The 26654-nt window shown below is 39.4% G+C and overlaps 1 protein-coding gene across 2 annotated transcripts; it reads left to right on the top strand.

Annotated features, from left to right (window-relative positions):
• The first annotated feature begins 3183 nt into the window (after positions 1 to 3183).
• On the top strand, positions 3184 to 26409 carry SELL (selectin L). 2 transcript variants are annotated; one of them, XM_036862712.1, is made up of 9 exons: positions 3184 to 3317; positions 4179 to 4260; positions 5512 to 5898; positions 6854 to 6961; positions 13008 to 13193; positions 14434 to 14619; positions 16315 to 16443; positions 20374 to 20392; positions 25423 to 25847. In XM_036862712.1, exons 1-9 carry the CDS (start codon positions 3315 to 3317, stop codon positions 25439 to 25441), a joined length of 1119 nt encoding a protein of 372 aa, XP_036718607.1. In that variant the 5' UTR covers positions 3184 to 3314; the 3' UTR covers positions 25442 to 25847. The 2 variants fall into 2 exon arrangements, with proteins under 2 accessions (XP_036718607.1, XP_036718615.1); XM_036862720.1 differs by lacking the exon at positions 14434 to 14619 and having other exon boundaries at positions 3220 to 3317; positions 25423 to 26409.
• Positions 26410 to 26654: the final 245 nt, after the last annotated feature.

The following is a 26654-nucleotide window of genomic DNA, read 5'->3' as shown; positions in this document are numbered from 1 at the left end:
TGATATAGTTTTGGCTGGGTGCCAGAAGACCAAAACTAGCTTTCTGAAGAAAGCCCTGGCTATTTCTACAATTTTTAAAGAAGAACAGAAATGTCCAGAAAACTAACAGAATAACAAAGATATCCAGAAAAATGATGACTAAGAAGAAAAGGTAAAGTCTTCCCTTTAAAAAAATGTCATTTATAGTTTATGACCACGAAGAGGTTTGTTTATCCATTTATCCATCCTTTTGTTTAACTGATATTTACTGAATGCTGGACTTTCTCCTTCTGGAAATATGGAGGATTAATATTCTGAAAACCCCTACCAGTATAATATTAACAATTGCTAGGTGGATTACAACAGCTTGCTTTAAATAAATAGCTGAGCTTACAAAAAACAATGGAAATCTCAGAGGACAAAAATGACTAGGGAGCAGGGACCTGACCATCCAAGACTTTGTAAGCCAACGTAAGGACTTTAGACTTTACTCTGAGTGGGTTGAGAAGCCGTTGGAGGGTTTTGAACAGGGGAGTGAAGTGGTCTGACTTGTGTTCTTTTGTGCTTGTTATATTCTCCCCCTGTCCAACTGTCATCTAGCATCCATTCCCACCATTCCTTGCTCAGTGTCCCGGGGGGGGGGGCTGACCTCTGCAGATTGCATCACCAAGTCACTGGTGGGCTGGTTTCCAATTGGTTTAACTAATAAGGGGCTCCTAAAGGAGACCAGAGAATGAGAAGAGACAGTGGTCAGGGTGTTTCTGACCCACTCTTTTCCCTCTTTGGTGCTCTTTCTGGAAGCAGCTGCATCCTTCCTCCACTACGACTTCTCTAGGGTCCCAGTCCTCACTGGGTCATGATACACTATCTCCTCCCCTTGAATTTTTAGTCTCAGAGATGCAACAGCTTCCTATATTGCCAGTCCCTGGATAGCTCATTTTCTTTTGTTTGTTCTCTTAACCTTGTTGTTAATCTGTTGTAAGTGGCCCCTCCATTAAAGGCTCTTCAGTGGGTGAAGAATTCACCCATCTGGGGTCAATTTTGTTTCTGGCTGGGCCCCTGAATGATACACATTTTAGCTGAATCACTTAAGTTATTTTGTTGAAAACAGGCTATAAGAGGAAAAGAGTAGAAACATGGAGTCCAGGTGGGAGGCTTTTGCAGCAATAACATAGGTGAGAGATGATGGTGGTTTGGATGTGTAATAAAATAGAAGTGAGTGAATGCTGAAAATATTTTGATGATAAAGCCAAAAAGTTGCTGACATATTGGATATGAGTTGTGAGAAGAAGAGAGGAGTCCCAGTTAACTCCAAATCTTTGGCTTAAGTAACCGGAAGGATGCGGTTATAATTTACTGAGATGGGAAAGGCTGTGGGAAGAACCCACCAGGTTTGGAGGAAATTCAGAAGTTCAGTTCGATACATGTACAATTTGAGAGGCTTATAAAGGAACTAAATGGAGATATGAGGTAGGCATTTGGCTGGGAATGGGGAACATTCCCAGGGCAGGGGGATGGGCTGGATGGAAACATAAATTTGAAAGTCGTCAGCATTTAGCTGGTAATCAAAGTGAAGAGACTGGATTGGATCATCAAGTTTGTGAAGGTAAATAAGAAGAGAAAAGCAGTGAGCACTGGAGCACTCCAAAGATTTTGTGGTTGGACAGATGAGGGAGAATCAACAAATGAAACAGAGAAGGACTAGTCAGGGAAGTAGGAGGAAATCTAGGAGCTGATTGGTCAAATAAGATGAGGACAGATAACTGGCTTTTGGCTTCAGTGAAGTGGAAGACCTTGGCAAGAGCAATCTCAGGTGTGGTTGGAAGCCCGACTGGACAAGGGTTGAGAGAATTGAAGGAAAGGACTGAGAAACACGGGTCTAGCCATGTCTTTGGGGTGTAGCAGGAGTACTGGCACCTCCTGGTCTTCTTGGCTCCAGGTTGGTCCCCACTTCAACATGTCTTCCAAGCTCCTTCCAGCAGTGCAGCTTAATCATCAAGAGCATAGTTTCCAGAACCGACTGGCCCTGGTTCAAAACCCCAGCTGTGTCTCTTACTAGCTCTGTGACTAAGGCAACTTTCTTAACCTCTCTGAGACTTTTAAAAATGGGGATAATCATGGTATCCACTGGGGAGCAGTGATATTTAAGCTTTATAAAGGTTAAATAAGGTAATAAATATGGAGTGTTGAGCTCTACAGCTATTGTTATTGTCTTTTTAAAAATGCTAATCTGATTATGTCAGTGACTCTTCCTTTCTATTACCCTTCATCAAACGGGTCCTAATTTTATATGCAGACTCTCTCCTTTACATCTTAGCTTCCAGAAATGTAAATGTACCTGTAGGCCCTGAAACCTGCTAGGGCAAAAAGCTAGAGCTGCTTTGCTCTCTTCAGGACTTACCTTTAGGAGGTGCCATTAACAAGAATGTCCACTAGAGGGTGAGCAAGGAAAGAGGAAGGAGAAAGCTGAAATTAATCCAGTCTTTTGGGTTAGCTCTACTGAAGTTGAACACACTATAAATTTGTCTGAAATAATGTTTTTTTTTTCCATTCTTTCTTTTTTTTAAATTTAATTTAATTTGTTTTTTATACAGCAGGTTCTTATTAGTTATCTATTTTATACATATTAGCGTATACATGTCAATCCCAATCTCCCAATTCATCACACCACCACCACCCCCTCCCTACTCTCCCCCCTTGGTGTCCATACATTTGTTCTCTACATCTGTGTCTCTCAAAATAATGTTTTGATTGTGTGGTGCTTGCAATTATCAGGGGTCCTCTACCATGGATAACCAGGAGTTAGTCTAATGTTTATAAAAAGAAAGGAGAGAGACAGAGACAGAGACAGACAGAGACAGAGAGGAGGAGAAGAAGAAGAAGAAGAAGGAGAAGAAGAAGGAGAAGGAGAAGAAGAAGGGGAGGAGGAGAAGGAGGGGGAGGAAGAGGAGGGGGGAGGAGGAGGAGGAGATTGGAAGGATGGAAGGAATGAAGGGAGGGAGGAAGGAAGTGAGGAAGGAAATAGGGAAGGAAGAAGGGAGAATCTAGCAATAATGTCCTTGGTCAGCAGCTCTTTTTTTCTCAGGGTAGGTGTTAGAGGCCAGACTAGGAAAGGGGTGGGGAAAGAGGAACAGAAGAGGTGGGGGAAGAGGAGGGATCAGGGGAGGGGGAGGATGTGAACCTTGGTTAGAGAAATAAAAGAAAGTAAGCCTTTCTGGGGACAGTGAGTGCAATCTCCCTGTACACCCATCCTTGGGCAAGGACCCAGAGACCTCTGGTGCTGAGCCCAGAGGCTGAAGTGCTGCAGAAGAACTAGAGAAGGACGGAGCAAAGCCATGGTAAGCTTTTCAGCCTAAAAGATTTCCAGATGCTCAGATAGAACCTCTTCTTGGGATGCAGAGGCAGGTGGCAAAGGAAAAGAAGCAACTCATTTCTTTTTTGGTTTTAAAAAAGCCAAAACTAAAAATGCTGAGTCGAATTTAAAAAGTGCTCCTAGAATCTCTCTTCTCAGATGTGCTGATTTCTTCTCCTTGGCTTGTCTCTGGTGAGGTTCTCGAAGAAGTACTACTATCTAGTTGAAATTAGCACTCTTGTGACTAAACATTGGCGCTACCTGAGAATTGATACACTTCAGAAAAGATGGTGTTAAGGTGTGAAGAAAATTTGTGGTCTTGTCATTTGAGTTGCTCAAAATGTGTTTCTTTCTGGTTCAAAAAAAAAATGAACTCCTTTTTTTTAGTAGTGTCTGTTTGGTTACCTAATTCTTTTAGGTATTTGAAGCATTGACCCATCATAGTCAAGTGTGAGATTTTAACATTAAATCTAGACATCAATAGTTCATTAAAGACCAAAGGACACTTTAAAAATATACATACTAAATATCAAATAGTTTCATCTGACAGCTCAGCAGATAAGTAGACACAAAAAAATTACTAAAATGTAGAAAAAATCAGAACAGTAACAATCAGCAACTTGAGGCTAAAATATGAAAAAACAATAACATCAACTATGCATCAGTTTTGAGGCAAATTTAATTCTACTTTTTCACCCATGTCTGAGAAATCTCTTGCCTCAGACAGGTTTAGTAGGCATAAGTGTTATACTCTGAACTTTGAGAAAGTTGAAGGCACCTCCTCAAGTTGCTATAAAATTGTGATTTAGAGCATAAGTCTGAGTATAATTTTGTATTTTATTTGCAGATATTTCCATGGAAATGTCAGAGTGCTCAGAGGGGCTTATGGAATGTTTTTGAGCTGTGGGCCTGCACTGTGCTCTGTTGTGGTATGTTATGATATTTATATATTACTAAGATTTTTAAAAAATTTATGTTCATTTTTTGGTAAATATCCACTAGGTGTACATATTCACAGGTAAAATTATTAGGTAGATAGCTACCCTTTCTACAGACATCCCTTTTCTTCCTCTCACTTCCCCAGAAAACTCCTAACCTTGCCCCACCCTTTGCTGCAGGGTTTATTTTATGACATTCTTTACTCATTAATCATAACTGTCTCCCAGTTCTCTGTACATTTTTGATATGTTTAAGTTGATCAAGATTAATTATGTTTTCTTTGCATCTGTTATTCCTTGCTCAGAATCCTTAGGAAAGTATAAAAATTGGATCTGTGTTTTCTTTGGTATTTCTCCATAGTATTTGCCCTACACAGTGAAAACTCAGCAAATGGTGATGGCTGTGAAAACCTTTACCTTATGGTATAATAGTGTTTCGCATAGATCATACCATGCTTAGAATGGCATATATTATTATGGTATCATTGTGTAATTATGTGTTTGTTTTGGTTTCTTCAAAGCCCTCGTATTTGAAGCACCCATATGATTATTATACACCATCAGTTGAGTATCTTTGTGTGTATAACATAATCTAAATCAATTTCATAATCCTACATCATTTGGTTCTGTCAATTGTTCTTTTTTTTATTATGTAGTTAGATATATAAGGCTTGGGCTGTGTGCTTTCCCCAGAAGAAGCTCTTCCTATGGTAAAACATTATCTTTTTGATATAAAAGAGATTACTTAAAAGTATGCCATTATTCCTGTTCTTATTTTACTTCTCCCTTAGAAACACAAATATTGGCCTTTAGGAAATTATCCCAAAATAAAAGAGTGGACAGTAAATTTCAGGGCTAGATGATATCACACTTAAATTAACTTTAAATGATTGACAGCTGCTAAGAAAAAGAAATATGAATTTCTAAAAAATGTTGGCTAAATTTTACTTGAAAGAATTTTGAGAAAAAACTGTTTTATGAACATAAATCTAAAAAGCCACCAAATTCATCTAAAATAGAGCTATGAGCAAAAGGATTCTATATCATGGTGAAAAGTGATTAGGACTAGAAGTTCTAGGTTCTACTTCAAATCTGCAAACGACTAATTCCATCACCTCAAGAGGGTAACTTACCCTCTTGAGGTGTCAGCTTCCTTGTCTCTGGCAGGCTCAGCCTGGATTAGTTCTGGGCTCTTTTCAGCTGTAACCACGAGGCTACATAGTTCACACTGATGTCTTTCAGATTTCTTCGCACATCATGGAACCGATTGCTGGACTTACCATTATTCTAAGAGACCCATGACCTGGGAGAAGGCTAGAATGTTCTGCAGAAAAAATTACACGGATTTAGTTGCCATACAAAACAAGGGGGAGATTGAGTACCTGAACAAGACGCTTCCCTTCAGTCCTAAATACTACTGGATAGGAATCCGGAAGGTAGGAGGGGCATGGACTTGGGTAGGGACCAACAAATCTCTCACCGAAGAAGCGGAGAACTGGGGCGACGGGGAGCCCAATAACAAGAAGAGTAAAGAAGACTGTGTGGAGATCTACATCAAGAGGGAAAAAGACGCAGGGAAATGGAATGACGACGCCTGCCACAAAGCAAAGACAGCCCTCTGCTACACAGGTAGGAGTGAGCAGACTGCTTCTCTGGGAATGACGGCACTAACCCCGCGGAAACCTGGGGGAGCAGAGCAGTTGCCAGGGCATCCTGAAATAAGTCCAGTCCTCTAAATAAGCTTGAGTCAGGTCACTTCTGAGCATTTTTGGTGTGGGAGGCTCGTCCCTATACCCAAAATCTATACCCTTGAATCACTTTTACATCAAGATGATAAATATATGTGGAAAGTAAGGAGGAAGAGCTAGAAAATCGGTGTCGCTGATAATAAGGCAAGGAAGTGGAAGCAGAGAGATGGAACCAGCCAAGAGCTGAGGCTCACGTCACCTATTTGCTCCTCGTAAAGTAGGCGGCTTGGTGCTACGTTTCCTTCTTGGCCTAATCTTATATAATTCTATATAATGAAACTTTGCAGTGTTTCATTATCTGTGGTGTATGAAAACTTCTGTAGAGACCACGATGACAGTTCCAAAGCAATCAGCATTTTTTCCAAGTCATTTTGAACAGTGAAACATAGTTCATTTGGTCTCTTGTAAATTGGACTCTCTAGTAATGTAGCAAGTTCAGATTTTCTAATCTCTATTCAGTACTTTCTATAAAGAAAGGGATTGCTAAACATACTGCGGAAACGATTGGGGTCAGGTCATAGTTTAATCCACTTAACTACATCAAAAACAAAGAAATTTCAAGAGTTTCAATGTATGTCAGTAAGTTCCCTCAAATGTGGTAGAGTATTAGCATTAGTAAATTCATTCTTAAAAAAATGTCTATGGCTGTATGACAAGTATATTACATAAATAAAAATTTTAGCATATGATTTTTATGCAAAAAATACTATTGATGTACAAATAAAGTTTTCCTGTTTATTAAAGTAGTCACAGCCCCAAAGTTATCTATGTCTAAAGAAATGACTAGGAGTACTAAAAAAGTATTCATCTTAATATAATTTCTCACCCCCTTAAAGCTTCTTGTCAACCCTGGTCATGCAGCAGCCATGGACAATGTATGGAAATCATCAATAATTACACCTGCAACTGTGACTTGGGGTACTATGGGCCCCAGTGTCAGTTCGGTAAGCCACTTTTGTTCCTTTGTTTCTTCCTATGTAAAGTATTGCAGTTTATGAAAGCTGGTTGAAGGAAAATGATACTAGCCGTTCTGAGAAATGAGAAGTTTTGATCAGTAGGCTATGCTTGCACAATATTGTTACCTTTCCGTAAAGATTTCATAAGTCCGCATGAAGTTTCAATTCACTTCTCAGAAAGTCTTTTTGAGTGCTACAAAGAATATTGCTTTGGGATAAAAGCTGTAAGGATTACAATAATGAATCAGGCTTGGTAGGAATTCATAATCAAGTAAGCTTGCTGGATTCGTTAGAACTCTGAAACTGAAAGAAACAATAGCACTTATCATTAGGAGGGTGAGTTATCCAGAAGGTAATCTTGCTTTTTCACGTCATCCTCAAGATCATGACAGGGCAAGGCCAACAAGAAAAGTTCACATCATGATATACAGAATCTGCTGGAAAATATGATAATAAATCCAACGCATTTACTTGGGCTGGCATTTCAGGGGGTACAAGGACAAAGTTATTACAGATCCTGACCTTAAAGGATTTACAGTTAACTAGTGGAAATAATACATGCTTATAATTTAATGTGATGGAAAGCCAGATATGCTGGAGTAAGCCTGTGGAGACTGAAAAGCTGCCTAATGAAGGAATCTGCCCTTTAGTTGACAATGAGAGGCCACTTAGTATCTGAACACCTTCATTTAGGGCCATTACCCTAGAAGCGGTGCATAAGCTGGATTGAACAAAAAGAGAGAAGCTGGGGAGTATCATCAGGGGTCTATTGAAATCATTCAGAGTCACGGTGGTAGAAACAGAAAGGCAAGAATACGTAGATTCAAAGACATGGAGTCTTTGACTTAGTCAACTCATTACTGAAAGAAACTTCACGCCCTTTGATTGATATTGGTTGAGTTTCAAAACTATGTTTGAAGTATCTGGTGCATAAAATAGAAAATTATAATAAGAAAAAAAAGCAGTGTTTGCAATGAATAGATAAAGAATTAAAGCCAAAATAAATGTAAATGATCAACCAACTGGAACAGATCTGAGTCATTTCAGTCAATTCTTGAGCCATGACTTCTACCAATACTTTACTTTCACTCGATTTCTAAATTTTAAAAAATTCTTATGTCATTGGCATGCCCATTTCACTCCTTTTTGAACATTTTACTCTGTTTTTGTCTTGGTTTCCATCATATCAGTCTTTTCTGGTTTTCTTTCTACCTATGATCATTTCTCCTTGGGTTTCTTCATGGGCACTTATCCAAGCCCATACACTTATTGTTATGTCTCATCTTCCATCTTTTGTCCATTGCTCTTCTGACTTTATGTGCCCCCTTTGGTCAAACCTAGCAACTTATGTGGACTCACAAATCTATGTGAACTTTGGACTGACAAACATGTATCCAGCCCTGAACTCCAAATATGCTAAGCATAACCTTTGGGATGCCCAAAAGACGGAAAAATCAATTGTCCCCAGCCAGCTTTCCTTTTTCTATTCCTTATCTCAGTGTGTGGTTCCACGATTTATATGGGTACTCTGGTATAAAACTCTCTCACCTCCCCCTACATTTATGCAAAGTAACACACTACTCTTTTTTTTTTTTAAGCACCTTTATTGGAGTATAATCTTAACAATGGTGTGTTAGTTTCTGCTTTATAACAAAGTGAATCAGCTATACATACACATATATCCCTATATCACCTCCCTCTTGAGCCTCCCTCCCACCCTCCCTATCCCACCTCTTCTAGGTGGTCACAAAGCACCGAGCTGATCTCCCTGTGCTATGCGGCTGCTTCCCACTAGCTATCGGTTTTACATTTGGTAGTGTATATATGTCCATGCTACTCTCTCACTTTGTCCCAGCTTACCCTTCCCCCTCCCTGTGTCCTCAAGTCCATTCTCTAGTAGGTCTGTGTCTTTATTCCCGCCCTGCCCCCAGGTTCTTCATGACTTTTTTTTTTTTTTTAGATTCCATATATATGTGTTAGCATACAGTATTTGTTTTTCTCTTTCTGACTTACTTCATTCTGTATGACAGACTCTAGGTCCATCCACCCCACTACAAATAACTCAATTTCATTTCTTTTTATGGCTGAGTAATATTCCATTGTATATATGTGCCACATCTCCTTTGTCCAATCATCTGTCGATGGACACTTGGGTTGTTTCCATGTCCTGGCTATTGTAAATAGAGCTGCAATGAACATTGTGGTACATGACTCTTTTTGAATTATGGTTTTCTCAGGGTATATGCCCAGTAGTGGGATTGCTGGGTCATATGGTAGTTCTATTTTTAATTTTTTAAGGAACCTCCATACTGTTCTCCATAGTGGCTGTATCAATTTACATTCCCACCAACAGTGCAAGAGGGTTCCCTTTTCCCCACACCCTCTCCAGAATTTATTGTTTGTAGATTTTTTGATGATGGCCATTCTGACTGGTGTGAGGTGATACCTCATAGTAGTTTTGATTTGTATTTCTCTAATAATTAGTGATGTTGAGCATTCTTTCATGTGTTTGTTGGCAATCTGTATATCTTCTTTGGAGAAATGTCTATTTAGGTCTTCTGCCCATTTTTGGATTGGGTTGTTTGTTTTTCTGATATTGAGCTGCATGAACTGCTTGTAAATTTTGGAGATTAATCCTTTGTCAGTTGCTTCATTTTCAAATATTTTCTCCCATTCTGAGGGCTGTCTTTTCGTCTTGTTTATGGTTTCCTTTGTTGTGCAAAAGCTTTTAAGTTTCATTAGGTCCCATTTGTTTGTTTTTGTTTTTATTTCCATTTCTCTAGGAGGTGGGTCAAAAAGGATCTTGCTGTGATTTATGTCATAGAGTGTTCTGCCTATGTTTTCCTCTAAGAGTTTGATAGTGTCTGTCCTTACATTTAGGTCTTTAATCCATTTTGAGTTTACTTTTGTGTATGGTGTTAGGGAGTGTTCTAATTTCATTCTTTTACATGTAGCTGTCCAGTTTTCCCAGCACCACTTATTGAAGAGGCTGTCTTTTCTCCATTGTATATGCTTGCCTCCTTTATCAAAAATAAGGTGACCATATGTGCGTGGGTTTATCTCTGGGCTTTCTATCCTGTTCCATTGATCTATATTTCTGTTTTTGTGCCAGTACCATACTGTCTTGATTACTGTAGCTTTGTAGTATAGTCCGAAGCCTGGGAGCCTGATTCCTCCAGCTCTGTTTTTCTTTCTCAAGATTCCTTTGGCTATTTGTGGTCTTTTGTGTTTCCATACAAATTGTGAAATTTTTTGTTCTAGTTCTGTGAAAAATGCCATTGGTATTTTGATAGGGATTGCAATCAATCTGTAGATTGCTTTGGGTAGTATAGTCATTTTCACAATGTTGATTCTTCCAATCCAAGAACATGGTATATCTCTCCATCTGTTGGTGTCATCTTTAATTTCTTTCATCAGTGTCTTATAGTTTTCTGCATACAGGTCTTTTGTCTCCTTAGGTAGGTTTATTACTAGGTATTTTATTCTTTTGGTTGCAGTGGTAAATGGGAGTGTTTCCTTAATTTCACTTTCAGAAATTTCATCATTAGTGTATAGGAATGCAAGAGATTTCTGTACATTAATTTTGTATCCTGCTACTTTACCAAATTCATTGATTAGCTCTAGTAGTTTTCTGGTAGCATCTTTAGGATTCTCTCTGTGTAGTATCATATCATCTGCAAACAGTGACAGCTTTACGTCTTCTTTTCTGATTTGGATTCCTTTTATTTCTCTTTCTTCTCTGATAGCTGTGGCTAAAACTTCCAAAACTATGTTGAATAATAGTGGTGAGAGTGGGCAACCTTGTCTTGTTCCTGATCTTAGTGGAAATGGTTTCAGTTTATCACCATTGAGGACGATGTTGGCTGTGGGGTTGTCATATATGGCCTTTATTATGTTGAGGTAAGTTCCCTCTATGCCTACTTTCTGGAGGGTTTTTATCATAAATGGGTGTTGAATTTTGTCGAAAGATTTTTCTGCATCCATTGAGATGATCATATATTTTCTATTCTTCAATTTGTTAATATGGTATATCACATTGATTGATTTGCGTATATTGGAGAATCCTTGTATTCCTGGGATAAGCCCCACTTGATCATGGTGTATGATCCTTTTAATGTGCTGTTGGATTCTGTTTGCTAGTATTTTGTTGAGGATTTTTGCATCTATGTTCATCAGTGATATTGGCCTGTAGTTTTCCTTCTTTGTGATATCTTTGTCTGGTTTTGGCATCAGGGTGATGGTGGCCTCATAGAATGAATTTGGAGTGTTCCTCCCTCTGCAATATTTTGGAAGAGTTTGAGAAGGATAGGTGTTAGCTCTTCTCTAAATGTTTGATAGAATTCTCCTGTGAAGCCATCTGGTCCTGGGCTTTTGTTTGTTGGAAGGTTTTTAATCACAGTTTCAATTTCAGTGCTTGTGACTGGTCTGTTCATAATTTCGATTTCTCCCTGGTTTAGTCTTGGAAGGTTACTACTCATTTTTATAACTTACTGTTTCTCCAATTTGTCTTCTACTTATTAACTCTACACTATTGCCTTCATTATCTTCCTCCTAGATTATTGCAGTCATTTCTGAGCTGAGTTCCACATCTTTAAATTAGCGCCCCTCAAATATATTATTCATACTATAGGTAATCTGATCAATTTTAAATATCAAGTAAACATCACACATACGTGACCATCCACCCTTTAATTTCTACCTACCATTTGTCCTACAGAATAAAATCTAAACTCCTGAAGGCATAGAGTAATGCTTGATATATAGTAGATACTCATTAAACCAATGAAAAAAGGTAAAGGCATTTTGTCTTAGCTCCTATTTTTCTCCCTAATCTCATCTCACATCATCCCCTGCCTCCTCTTTCCTTCTAGTAACATCAAAATGCTTGTAGTTCTCCACACTTACCATATTGCTTTGTATATCAATCACTGACTTGCTCAGGGCTTTCTTGTTTTGCACATGGCTAACACACCTATTCATCTGGAAGATAATAGTTCAGGGACCGTTTCTTTCAGGAAGCTTTCTTTGGATGCCAAGACAGGCTAAGCATCCCTATTCTGTATTCCAATAGCTCCATATATTTCTTTCTTATTTATCCCACATTTGTTGAAGTCGTCGATTTTCTTGTCTGTATTCCCCAGTAGACTGACAGCAACTTGAGATCAGTCAACATCTTATTTATCACTGCATCTGTAAGATTGAGACCAGGCACTTGCTTGTGGGCATGAACTGTATGGGACAACATAAGTTACTTTCATTTGGACTTGTACTGTATATGGAAAATATTAAAATTCTTCTAATTTCTTGAATTCATTCTTCATTGAACTCTCAAGAAGAAGTTTAAAATGATGGCTCAAATTTGATAAGGAATAAGACACAAGAGTTGCAATATTTGCCTAAATGACATGGCAGGGCCTAAAACTTGAAGATTGAATTCCAAGTTTTACTTTGATCTATTACACCACCAATCAGGCAAGGAAGTAGACATAATTTCTGGAGAGGACTGGCAAAATCAAAAGAACTAAAGTTCTGGAACTGAGCTAGAGATGGTGAAGACAGAATCCAGGCTAAGATGCTTCCTAAAGCTTTTATCTTCTCCCCTTGTAAAGAAGACCAGTTATGGACACCCAGTCTTTCTCCGAACTTCCTACTTCCAACAGTCTAGTATACTCAGGGGCTTTGATGTGACAGTTATTTCCAAACTGAGCTGGTCACTCCCACTTAAACCTATCTACATTTAAAAGCTCTCTCCCCAGGTAATGCCAAAGATAATAAGGTTAGCTAATGTTTAATTAAAGCTTCCTATGAGCCAGGCTCTAAGTCCTTGACTTGCATTAAATTATTTAATTCCCACACCAACTTTAGGAAGTCAATACAATTATCATTATCCTTCTTTTAGAGATAAAGAAGCTAAGCTGGAGGGGTTAAGTCACCGTGCTTAAAGGCACTTGGTTATCAAGTATCAGAGCTAAGATTCAAACCCAGTCATCAGGTCCTCGGAACACTGCCCAGTGTTTTCTTTTTCTTGTTGAAGTGACTCAGTGTGAGCCTTTGGAGGCCCCAGAGCTGGGTGCCATGGACTGTATTCACCCTTTGAGAAACTTCAGCTTCACATCACAGTGTGCCTTCAACTGCTTTGAGGGAACAGACATAGTTGGGATTGAAGAAACCACTTGTGGACCATTTGGAAACTGGTCATCTCCAAAGCCAACATGTCGAGGTGAGTAACTGTTCAGACTAGAGGTTTTGTTATGGCAATCCTGTGTTTATAGACTGAGCAAATGTAGTAGAGTCTTGCTAAGAAGTCTGTATCCTCTTTTGAAGCATAATTTAACCTAACTTAGATTATACTGTGATGATTTTCATCAAAGAGGTTATTGTTACTAATTAAAAAGAAAAACCACAAACAAAAAATAGCAACCAAATATCTCTGAGACTACGTCACAGAATATATATATAATTTTCAGCAATACAGTGTGGTTATACTGTATTTTTATTTTATTTTTATTTTCTCATTGCTATGGCATAAATAATCAGTCTTGCTGAACTGCAGTTGAATTTTTGTTGTTCTCTTCTTTCAATAACACCTATTTTATGTGGTGTCCTACTTAACACCAAACAATTTCCTTTTTGGGAGTGGGGGGGCTAGAGGTCTTTTTTGATTGTTTTATTTGGTTTATTCTTAAAATCATTTTTTAGCTTTCCTCCTCCATGAACTCTCAGGAGAATAGCAAATTCTGTGAAAAACAAAAACACAATCTCTTGATTTTCTTTTTCATTTGAAATATGGTGGTTTTTTGTTTTTTGTTTTTTTCTTTTTTACTGTCAAGAAGATTATCCCTTAAGGGGAAAAAACTGGTGGTGTCTAAACTTGTGAAGTTTTGGTTACATTTTCTACATTTATGCTTTTGACTCACTAGTTTAAGTGGCTGAATTCTCAAAAGAACTATCCAAATCATTTTTTGAAATCATAGAACTAATTGACCAACCTGCTGAATTTTATAAAAGTTGAGGGACTTGCTTCAGAGAATGGGGATGTTTTTCAAAACTGCTTGGGTAGACTTTAGAAGAGGTGAAAGGGTGGAAATTCTCTACATTCATTGATAATGCACCATAAGAGATCTTGAGGCCAAGGCCACGTAGCATGGCACTTCCAGCTGATGGAGAGTTACCAGGGCTGGGGCAGCAATCTGGAAGAGCCAGCCCTCCCCTCCTCTCCCCAATGCCCCCCTGCCCACCCAGGGCTTTCTGTGTTCTCCTGGCTTCACCTCTGACTCACCACTCTCCATCATTCTCAAGAAAATAAACTCTGGAAGCATCATCAGAAGTAATTTCTAGAAATTAGAAATGTCTAGATTCATGTCAACGGTTCCACAGTTGAGTTAGGCAGTTTGGCTAAAAACTGCTCGTCATGGGAGGGTCTCTGCTCAGAAATACTGATTTTTTCTTTTTCACTGAAGTGATTCAGTGTGAGCCTCTAACAGCACCCGATTTTGGAACCATGGACTGTAGTCACCCCCTGGTCGACTTCGGCTTTACCTCCATGTGTACCTTCAGCTGCTCAGAAGGAGCTGAGTTAATTGGGGAAAAGAAAACTATTTGTGGATCATCTGGAAATTGGTCCAGCCCTAGTCCAATATGTCAAAGTGAGTAAGTTTGCCCCAATATATTAAAGACTTAAAGAGGTAGCTGATTGATAAGCAGATGGTGGGGAAAGATAGATTAAACTTTTAAGTTTATTTTGCTAAATGTATGTCGCTTAAAAAAATTTGTACACATTAATTTACCATAAAATCCTTGGCTGCTCTTGCCTCTTCCTTCAATGACAGTGATTTCCCTTTTTTTTTTCAGCCAATTCTCAACTCCTCCTATCTTAACCCTTAACATCTAAACTCACTGTCTACACTTACTTATTTCTTATCCATTTTTCTATTCCACTACAATCTCACTTCTCTGTGAGTCTACTAAAATGTCTCTACAAAAGTCGCCAATGACCACCTAATTCCCAAAGTAATGGATACTTCTCAATTATCACTAAGCTGATGCCTCCCAAATCTGTCTGTGCATAAGAGGATGTGTCTTCCTCATCTCTATATACCCTCCACCTGACACAGCACCTGGCAATAGATGCTAAATTAATCCACGTTAAATTAGCCTGTGAAAGAATAGCTACCCATGTTTGCTCCGGAGATTATCTATACCAATGACAGAAGTCTTTAAATGGTAGGAATTGTAGAAGCTATCAGAGAAGCTGATCTCTCTGTGACCCGGGACCAGGAAGTGGGGTAGGGAAATGGGGACATGGCGTGGGGTCTTTAGGGGAGGATTGTACATCAGGCTTAAGGGGCATTTCCTTTTAAGGCTGGACTAGTGTCCGTTTCCTCATCCTCATGCAGCCCATAGGTGTCCTCTGTTTGGATCCTCTGGGAACTTGCACCTCCTTTCCATTATACATTTGGGTGTGGGGATGGAAGCACCTTGAAAGGGTTCATCAAAGTAATGTGAAGAATAAGGGACAGTCAGATGCTGTGCCAATATGCAAAAGTAAGTTTCTTCAATTGGTGGTATCAGAAGAGATATTTTTCATATCAGTATTTTTTCAGTAAAGGTCCCCACATGAACTTAGTTCATACTTATAAGGATATATAGATGTATCCTTTTACTTATTTGTGAGGGAAATGGTAGGACTACATCATTTGAAAGACAGATTAGTGCAGGTCCTTGGCATGTAACAGCGTGTGCGTATGTTTGCACAGTTGCTTCAAAGCATTAATAGATTCCTTTTTTTTTTAACATCTTTATTGGAGTATAATTGCTTTACAATGGTGTGTTAGTTTCTGCTTTATAACAAAGTGAATCAGCTATACATATATATATATCCCCATTGCAGCTCTATTTACAATAGCCAGGACAGAGAATAGATTCCTTTTATTGATAAGTTGCCTGGTTCAGATCACTGGCTTTTATTTCTCCTGAAGTTGTACTTAACTTTTTAGCTCTTCTCTGTGTTTGAGTCCCAACCATTCAACAAGGTCATGGAGCTAAATACAATGATGACTACTTTTTGCCAAAATATTTAGGTACATCTCCCAGGAATTCCATGAATCACAAATCTGAGGATTGAGATTCTATAGGCGTTGAGCTAGAAAAGCTGGTCTAGTCTTTTCTCTGTTATAGACTCATCATGGGCTTTCCCATGCCGATTTCCTCATCTGTCAAATAGCATCAAATGGACAATTATTAGAAGATGTAAGAATGAAGAAAGTTTAATGTCATGAGAAGGCACTAAGGAAATAATGCTTGTGGCCTCATGCTACATGCCTTACTGATTTCTCTTGCAGAAGTGGACAGGAATTTCTCAATAATCAAGGAGAGTGACTATAACCCCCTCTTCATTCCGGTGGCAGTCATGGTTACCACATTCTCTGGGTTGGCATTTATCATTTGGCTGGCAAGGAGATTAAAAAAAGGTATGTGAGTTTACTTTCATACAAAAGTAATACAACTTTAAAGTGGAAAAAAACCATAGAAACCCACAGGAAATTAAGTTCGAGAGCCTCAGCTAAAGCAGGATACCAAGTTCTGGGTTCTATAGACATCAGTCCCTGGAGATGTGTGAAGCAGCCCAGAACACACTTTCATCAAAACAAGTTGGCTGATTTTTGCTTTTCATTCTGACAAATCTTTTAAAAATGACTACTGTCTTCAAGGTACCTTGCTAGGGTGGTAACGGACAAATGAGAAATTGTAATGGTTCTTTGCTATTATTTAATTCTAAAAAAAAAAAAAAAAAAGGATATGTGATCTTGTCCTATAAGAGCCTACATGTTTTTGATTTCAGTGCAATTCCACTAGGAAGTGAATCTAATGTCCCATAAGGTTTTCAAGGTACTCCTCCCAAATACCTAGCCTTGCCAAGAGTCAGATACCTGTCCGGCTCCTGACATGTGGGAGTTGTATTGTCCCTTAGGGAAATCCCCACATTTTTCCTCAGTGTCTATTCACCAAGGTTACAGCTTTAGCCAAATGTGCCCCATACTCATGCTTTCCATCCACTCTGGACTGCAGAAGAAGAGGGACTAAGGAGGGCTGCCTCAAGAAACTAGTATCTGCTGTTTGGACTAGTAGATGAAACACCACCAGAGAAGAAGAACAGCATCACTCCCCTCACCTCCCTCCTGAGTGTGTCCAAACCCTCAAGTGGGACAAACTTGCCAGTTACAGGCCCACAGTCAGGAAGACCTTGGGTATGTGCTGCCACATTTGGCCAAAGTCATCAGACAGAAACATTCAAGATTATGACATGTATGGATATTAGGCAGCTTTAAAGATAATGCTGCTTCAAGTTCAGGGGCCATCAATGACCTCAAAGCAACTGCTAAACAACTGCTCTGTGTTGCCTCTGTGGGGCCATTTTAATTTCAGTTCCATCAAATTAATTAGTATGTATTCTACTCCATGAATATGGTATGTAAAGGCTGCCCCACCACCCATTCTCACTGGCAATTGCAGGAATATTATCTACCAATCCCTAATGGTCTTCTGCTATGACTTGATCTTTCATTCCAAATTTAAGACTAAGGGTACTAGATTAGTTTTATAACCAACCCAGAAACACAATGGACGGGGGTGCTGTTGATGTACAAGAACTTCAGTAACTGTAAAGTAAGAGCCCTGAGCAGTTAAAATGTCTCTGCCCCTGCTCTTGGAACTTCTGCTGAGATTGGATCCCATTGTCTTAAGAGTACTACGCTATTTACTTAAATATGGCACTAAGGCAAAAAAAGAATGAGATTTTTCTCCCACCATTGATTACCCTTTCCATTGAGACTTAAAGACTGCCCCCAATCATCTTTTCTTTCCTCCTGCCTTGAGTGACCTTGGCAGAAGTGAGGGGGTGGAGAATAGAGTGGGTAATTTACACTCCACCCTCTGGGATAAGAGGGCTATTATCTAAGTAACCACTAAGGACTTTGGGGCTGGGAATCACCTTAGTAAGGAGATATTCCCAAATTCCAAAATCTTTTAATAAATGTTAGTAGAATAAAAAGAATAGATTTGAAGTCATGTGTATTTAGTGGTAGGGTGCAGGAGGTGGGATGCTGCCTAAGGCTGTACTATAAGCAGTGGTGAGAAAAGCAGTGGGGTTGTTTTGCAATTTTTTTACCTTGGAGTCATTTCTGTACAAGATCTCAAACTGATAACTTGAAAACTGCATGCCCCTACTGGGGGAATCAGTGTGGGGCAAACAGGAAACAGATAACAGGCAGTTAGGCTAGTTACAATTATGCCAACAAAAAGCACAAGAGAACAGAAGCCCCAAAAGATCACTGACTTTGTAGGAAAGTCAGGGTATCCTTAATCTCACACTAAATAGTCTTCATTTGTGAAACATCTTCTGATAGCTCCAACTTTCAAGTGACTTTGCCTTCTAAAACTTTTAGTTGTAAGTTAGTTCTTTGAAACACGAAGAATATTTTTCCTATAGAGACAATTATTAGAAATGATGGATAGGTTCCCAGGCTAAACCCCTAGAGCTTTTCTAATACAATAAATCTGCATGTATACAGTATTCATCAATCTGATAATTTTATAGGCTTTTGGTGTTCCAAAAGCTGGAAAAAGGGGACAAGCAAATATTTAGAGCACAGTAGCCAATGAAATGACCAGACTCTTGACCCTTGTCCTGTCCTCAGATGGATCTTCTGAAACTGTACTTTGTCCCCTGCCCTAGTTGTCTTAATACCCAGACTTCAGCTCCTTTTTTCGGAGAAAGGAATAAGGGTGGGCTACAGAAACATGCCTCCCTGTGCATGGGCTTGTCTAGAAATACTTGTTTTCTCCTAGCACCATCATTCTCTGATTAGTCATCATTACTGGCCCTGTTCAGTAAATGAGGAAACTGAAGCAATGATGTTTTAGGCCAAATCTCTAAAATTCCATATCAGCAGGGGCCAGAGTCAGAGATCAGACTCCCATCCATATATGCTCCTTAAAACCACTGGTCTTCAGATTAATAAGGCTCTATTTTTTTACCCACAGAAGAATTGTTTACCTGAACCAACACATAGGGTGAGAACAGGGCACAAAACTGAACACAGGCCCCTTAGTTCCCTTTTTCTTGAAAAAGAAACTTTCTCAATAGGAACAGATTCTTGCTCATGTATGTGTTTCATTGTCCCTAAAAGAAAAATATATTCATATGAAAATGAATGGAATCTGAAATTCACTCAGATTTAATTCTCCCTACTCAAGTGCTTTTGGCTGATGTCACCAGCAGGCTAAATTTTGGAAGAAATAGTTAAAATAGTAATTTCTAACATTTTAAAGGTTTAAAACAAGAATTGAGCACTGTCTATGCTCTAGGCCCTGGCCTAAATACTTTGAATACATTTTATCAACTCAGTGAGGAAAGTATAATTATCATGCCCCTTTCACAGATGAAGAAATGGTAGCTTAGAGAGAATAAGTAGCTATTCAAAGACACACTACAGTTGGCAAAAAAGGACCTGGACCCAGACTGGATGATCTAGAGCTCTAGTTTATAGACACAGAAATATATTGCCTCCCAGTGATTTTTTTTCTCCTCAAAAAGCATTTTTTGCTTTTATTTCCTCTGGAGCCTAACCCTGCAGTTCATTCATCTACTTATTTATAGTCTGCTTTTTTTTCAAAAAGAATGTAAGATAGTTTACCAAATGCATTCAACACAGCAAATTAAAATTAGTATAAAAGTAAGAAAAATAAGGCCCAAATTTAGAATACCAAAAATAAGTCCGAGCCAGGGGTAAAGTTAGGATAGAAGAGGGTTTCAGACCTGGCTGAGTTTCCTTGTAGCCAGTCAAAGAAGGAAACATAACCACTAATGATACTCACTGTGTTTGTAAGATAAGAACAAACACAATGGTTACCCAGATGAGGCATGTAGTTCCTACCACTGAGACCTAAATGTAATTTCTCTTGTGGATTTTCACAGAGAAGATGGTGTGAAGTGTAATGATACATATTCTTACAGTATTAGCAGCTGAATCTCTTAGGGAAGAATCTGCAGGTAGGATGAGATGGCAGATCGGGATATGTAAACACAAGAATGGGTACATGGGGCCTGATCATCGGATAGTTCGGACTGGACTTCAGTCTTTATGAGCAGCACAGCGGATGAAATGGTGCTCTGAGAAGCATCTGCATGAATGAGTCTGTTCTGAATAAGTATCTACCACTGTTCGAATTAGAACATTAAGCCAATACCTCAAATCCCCTTAGACACCATGCGGTCCACCTAACAAATACAAAATACACTTCAAGAAACAGTTTTGAGAGAGGGAATCTCCCTTCTCTCTAAGTATAAAAAATTGAAATTGTCTGCTTTTTCTGATGCCATTTTTCTCTTCTATTTTTAGGCAAAAAGTCTCGGAGAAGGTAAGTTTTATCAGCAAGAAGTTTCGATATCTGTTGATGTCTTCTCTACCCTCTGCTTACAGAGGGTAAGTATTAAGTATCTTAATACTTCCTCTTATAGCTAGACACATTAACTCCTTATTAGTTATTTACATGGGGTCTCATCCAAATGAAGTTTCCAGATAAAGTAATAAATCTACTAACCTTTCTTAAAAGCTGTCAGGTTTTGTAGTGCTAGGGGAGCTGAATGAATGAATGAACAAGTAATGCCCTATTAAGAAGGGGTAGTTTATGTAAAGACAGTTTTTTCTGATTGCTTCTGAATTTTCTTTGAGGATTGGAAGCATTGTGGTTTATTTCTTCTTATCCTGGCTGAACATGGGGGCAATTCTAAGTACAGTATTCAGGAAACATTCAAGTCAACAAGGATTTATTGAAAAACTAATGAATCCCAGGCTCTAAGAAAAAGGTATACTTCCAGACACCAGGCCCTCAGCACCTAGCACAAGATGGCAAATGACCTCTGATAGGCATTGACCTTCAGAAATGTGGGAAAGGTGTGGAGCCTGAATTCTACTTGCAGCTTCCCCCAAAGAGGGGGAAGTTTTTTGGCTTGGTCTTGAACCTCAGATTTCTTCAGTTGCAGAAACACATACATGTGAAAATACAAGGCCCACCTGGCAGAAATGAAGATAGCAAAACACTTCTCAGTTTCAGGGTTTAGTGACTTGCTTTGAAATATTAAGAAGGAAAGTATAAGTCAAACGAACAATGGAGATGAGACTTCGGTGACAGACTACCCAGCTAGACAACTGGGTACCTTTCCAAATGCTGGAGGAAACGAAGCAAGATGGTCCCTGAGGAGGTTGGTTTCTTGTTCAGGCAACCACCCTACCAACCACAGATTGTTATTGACAAGTCCTTAGTAGTTTAGTGAGCTGTAGTTTAAAGTACAAAAGAAAAACTGGAGAGACAGAAGGCAACAGAGGACAATTATAAAGTAATTTATAAGCCATATGAAGGAGTATGGACTTAATCTTGAGGTCTTTGGGGTATTAGTAACAGGGGTTGAAGCAGGTGAATGTCATGCTGAAATTTGCATCTTGGGAGTATCACTTTGCATAAAAGTATGCAAACATGGGAGATGAATGCCTCTGGGGGCAAAGAACTGTTTTGGAGGTATTTGAAGTTCTCAGGTTAAAGCCGATGATGCCTGTTTAGGGCAATAGCAATGAGGATGAGTTCATGAGATAACTGGTGGTAGAATCAACTGAATATGATTACTAATTGGCTAAGAGAGAGGGAGAAGATTCAAGTAAGTTGCCATGGTTCTGATCTGGGAACTGGTGGATGGTTACCATCTCTACTGTATTATTTACTGAGAAGGGAACACGAAAGAATGAGAAGTTTTGGAGGTGGCAATCATGGGTTCAGTTTTGTACCTGTTAAAATTTAGGTGTCTGTGGTTCAACCATAGTCCGTTGATTCTATCTGTAGCAAAAGGGCTACCTTGGGGCAGAAGAAATGGATTTGGAGGTTCTCACATTATAGGAAGTAATTGTATCTCAGGAGCAGGTACAATCACCTAGGGAGTATGTGCAGTGTGAGAATGGAAGAGGATGTGGGAGAGAGGGTAAGAGCCAGAGGAAGGTCAATATCAAACAAGTCAGCTAAGGTAAAGGCGAATGGGAAGAGGTTCCCAGAGATGTAGAAGGAAAATGAGGAGAGTACAGGGTCATGATCCTAAGGAAAAAGGGAAATGGAAACTATTTCAAATACTGCCATGATCCACTGGATATAATAAGGGTATCAGTAGGGAAATTGTTTTCAATGCTGAGGTCATGACAGAAGTCCTGTAGCCAGGGGTCGAGGAATCAGTGGGGATGAGAACATAGAGGCAGAACGTATACATTATCTTTTTCATAAAACTTGGCTGGAAGGAGATGAAAGAGTCAGGAGGGGTAACTGGATGAGGACATAGGGTCCGTGAAGTTTCCTTTATTCTATGTTCTATTATTGCCCTATCTTCCATTAGATAGTGTAGATGGGTTCCCTGACTCTTCTCTAGGCTGAACTCCCTATCTCTGTGGGCAGGAAATCCACAAGCTATAAAGATTTCTTTCATGCTCACACCCACTGAGTGAAAGTCTTTTCTGGCACAATCTACCCAGAGCTGTTTTCTGGCCACAGGAACCACCTGTGTTTTAATTGCCACTAGATGGAAGCAGATCAATTTTTCAGATGTCCTTGGAGGACAGGAAGAGGAGATGCTGGCAGGAAGAGCATTAGGATTAAGTACCATATTAAGCTAATTGCCATATTAAGTTTAATGGTTCACTGATTTTTACAATGAACCAATCAATAGCTGTTTATTAACCCCTTTTTGTTGGAAAAATGTTCAGCTTGACTGAGACACCAAGAGGAGTAAATCCTTGTGCCAGACCTCAGGGAGATTATTATCTAGTTGGGAAGTTATGACAGAAATATAGAAAAACATTTCAGAAAAATAAAGTCAGAATATGGTAATGGCCAATGAATTCTGTATTGAAGACCAGACTTCTTCAGTACAGAAGATGTTTGGTGATCGCAGAAAACCTTACAAAGAAGATGGAACCTGGGTTGGTTTTTGAAGGATGGATAGGGTTTAGGTGTATGGACAGAAGCAGGGAAGGCAGTCTGGAAGAGGGAAATGATGTAAATGGTATGGTACTGGGATTCTGAAAACATTCAGGGGCCAGTGAGTAGAACTACCTAGAGCCCGTGGTGTACTGAGGAGCTGTGAACAGAAGTTGGAAGGGAAGCCTTGCCCCATCAACACAGGTCTTGCACACTTCACCAGATATTCCAGAAGGACGTAGCAAAGAAGAATTATTTGCCCAGCTGCCTTGGGATACTTCAAATTTATTGGCCAAAGTGACCATAGAATCATAGAATTTTAGTTCTGGAAAGGACCTTGGTATTCAAACTCTCTTGATAATTGAGCTAATTAAATAACTTTCCTATAGTGCCTGAGCTAGTGACAGAGTTAGTTACAATAATAACAAACATTTATCAAACATTAATTCCATGCTGTGCACTGTTCTGAGTGTCTTGCATGTCTTAAATCATTAAAGATTGCCTACAAGCCTGTGGATGTAGGTACTATTAATATTTCCATCGTAAGGTGAAGGAACGATGAATTTAATTAACTACCTGAGGTCACTGAATAAATGGCAAAGCTGAGATTTGCATCCATCTAGATCCAAAGATCATGTTCTTAACGTTTATGCTTCTAGAACCCAGGTTGGAGGTGTAAGTCCCAGACACCCTCCTCCTCCAGTATTGTAATTTTTTTTGCACTGAAACCATTGTGTGATGGCACTGAGGAAGGGTGGAGTGGAAGAAGTAGGGTGTGTTTCTAAAACAAGCCAAAGGTAAAATGAACACCATCACAACACCATGTATCAGTTTTTTTTAAGCCCTTGAGCTAACACTCATAGTCCTTTGTGCTGATTCCTATTAGCATTTGGTTGGTGAATAACTGACTCCTAGTGCATTTGTGGTTTCAATTCTTGCTGGGTTATTTTGACTCTTCTGCAAACTGGTTCTGTTTATCACCTCATTTGGTTTCTAGAGTCTAAATTCTGCCTGGGTAAAAGCTACGCCCAAGATACACAGGAAGATACGATGCCAACCTCAGAGAGGGGGATTATATGAAATTTTGTTTTCAAAAACATTTTTATCTCTGTAATTGGCAAGCGCGCTTGCAGCTGCTGAACTGTGGTTTACCCTGGTGGCTCACCATGACAGCAGAGTCTCAGGATCTGGTTCTCCCTTTGAAAGGTGTTATTCAGACATACCCTATTTGGTTCTCCCTTGTTCTCTCCAAGAATGAGTTGTTTTACACACACAAGTGTCATTTTTTTCCCCACAAAACTAAATTTGTCATCATCTCCTTAAATCATATCCCACCAGAATCAGGCATGCAGAACCACTACCATACTTTTCACGAGTTTTGATGTTCTCTAATTTCTCTTTCCATTTAAATATGCCTTATTTTACTTTTCTGACTTTTCACTGTTCAAAATCTATCAAAATGCCCTTCATATTCATTAGCCCTGAAGACAAAGCCTGTCCCACCAAAATTTCTCTCAGTGTGTTCTGAGGACTAGCCACTTAAGCATTACCAGGGAGCTTGTTAGAAATGCAGAATCTCAGGCCCACTCAGACCTGAATCAGGGTCTGTGTGTTTTTTTTTTTTTTAACATCTTTATTGGAGTATAATTGCTTTACAATGGTGTGTTAGTTTCTGCTTTATAACAAAGTGAATCAGTTATACATATACATATGTCCCCATATCTCTTCCCTCTTGCATCTCCCTCCCTCCCACCCTCCCTATCCCAGCCCTCTAGGTGGTCACAAAGCACCAAGCTGATCTCCCTGTGCTCTGCGGCTGCTTCCCACTAGCTATCTATTTTATGTTTGGGAGTGTATATATGTCCATGCCACTCTCTCACTTTGTCACAGCTTACCCTTCCCCCTCCGCATATCCTCAAGTCCATTGTCTAGTAGGTCTGTGTCTTTATTCCCGTCTTGCCCCTAGGTTCTTCATGACCTCTTTTTTTTTTTTTTCTTAGATTCCATATATATGTGTTAGCATACGGTATTTGTTATTCTCTTTCTGACTTACTTCACTCTGTATGACAGACTCTAGGTCCATCCACCTCACTACAAATAACTCAATTTTGTTTCTTTTTATCGCCAAAAAATTTTGAAACAATAAATGCTGGAGAGGGTGTGGAGAAAAGGGAACACTCTTGCACTGTTGGTGGGAGGGTCTGTGTTTTAACACCTTGTCTAGGTGGTAAGCACCTGAAAGGGTGAGAAGCGTTGCTTTAGGGTTTTCTTCTCATTCCTGTGCCTTAGTGAATGTCCTGCATCTTGTAACTCATCTGAAAGAGTTCCTTTACTCTTCTGACCTTTAGTGACTAATTACCTTTACTACCAACACTTTATTTTTTACAATTTTTAGGCTCCTGAGTTTAATTTATTTTCTCTTGTTTATCATTCAGCATGGATGAGCCGTATTAAACGACCTGCTGTGAAAGAAAATTCTTGGGAAACTGAAGTGTCCCTGGATCCTTCAAATCCCCCTCCATGCAAAGTTTTGCCTGGTGGCATCTTCTACACTGAAGATGAAGTGTGTCTATTTCAGTGCATCTGAAAAGTTTTCAATACGACCAGCTGCTCCTTCTGTTTCCATTTTGCCCCATCACCCCTACCCCCACAAGTTTCCCCCCAAGTGCGCAGTTGTGGGTTTTATAGCTCAGTATTTTATTATTTTTTCCATGGACAAACAAGACCATGGGGAAAGGATTACTGTGGAACATAAATATGCCAATTTCACTCTTTCTCGACTCTGGCTTCCAGCTTCAATTCTGAGCTGTACCTGATGACATATCCTTTGAAATATAGCGAAAATTTGATACATATGCAACTACAGGCTCAGTTTTGTTACAGATCACATTTTACCTCCCCAGCCCTCCAGTGTACAGTGGAGACCTATTCCTATAGAAAGTTTATAAAATTGATGTTACCCTTGCTTTCCAGCTCCAGCAGAGTAATGGGGATCTGCTCCAACTAGGAAAAGTCCTATTTGCACTGCAGCCCCAGCTTCTATAAATGGAGGCCATCCTATTTCACTGCCTCCAGGCTCCTGCCTTCTTCAGCCATCTCCCCTTCTCAGTTGCCTGACTTCCACACGGAGCAGCTCATGACCACCAAGCAAAATGAGAGATGAGAAAGATAGCCTGCACTGTTGGGTTGTTTTTTTTTTTTCTGGATTTGGGTTTTAATGTCTCGTTTTTGTTATTGGGGGTCCTTCCTCACCCCCAAATCCTCTTACGTATCCACCTAGATTCTATCTACTCTTTATGATTCACCTCGGGCATCCCCCACCCTTACCACTGTTTTCATAACAAGTCCTTAATTAGTCCAACCTGTGACAAACTCCCCTTCCTGGCCTCCTACTGCGAGGTTAGTCAGTAACATGCAATCTTATACTTAAATACAGTTTTTTAAAAACGTTACCTAGTTTGTTATTTTTAAAATTATCATATGTGTGTTTTCTCCCCAGTGAAATTGAATCCCCTTAAAGGCAGAAATTGGGCCACATCCCTGGAATGTCTAATTCATTACTTGACACTTAGTAAATGTGCATTCAATAAATCCGAAAGAGAACACAGTGTACTGTTGATATCACTTGCAGCGAACTCTCTCTCCACGGCATGTGACAACCCATACA

The sequence above is a fragment of the Balaenoptera musculus genome, chromosome 1 (assembly GCF_009873245.2).
Source record: "Balaenoptera musculus isolate JJ_BM4_2016_0621 chromosome 1, mBalMus1.pri.v3, whole genome shotgun sequence".
NCBI classification, from domain to species: domain Eukaryota; kingdom Metazoa; phylum Chordata; class Mammalia; order Artiodactyla; family Balaenopteridae; genus Balaenoptera; species Balaenoptera musculus.
Note: the sequence above shows the minus strand (reverse complement) of the source record. Positions and strands in the feature narration are given on the sequence as shown.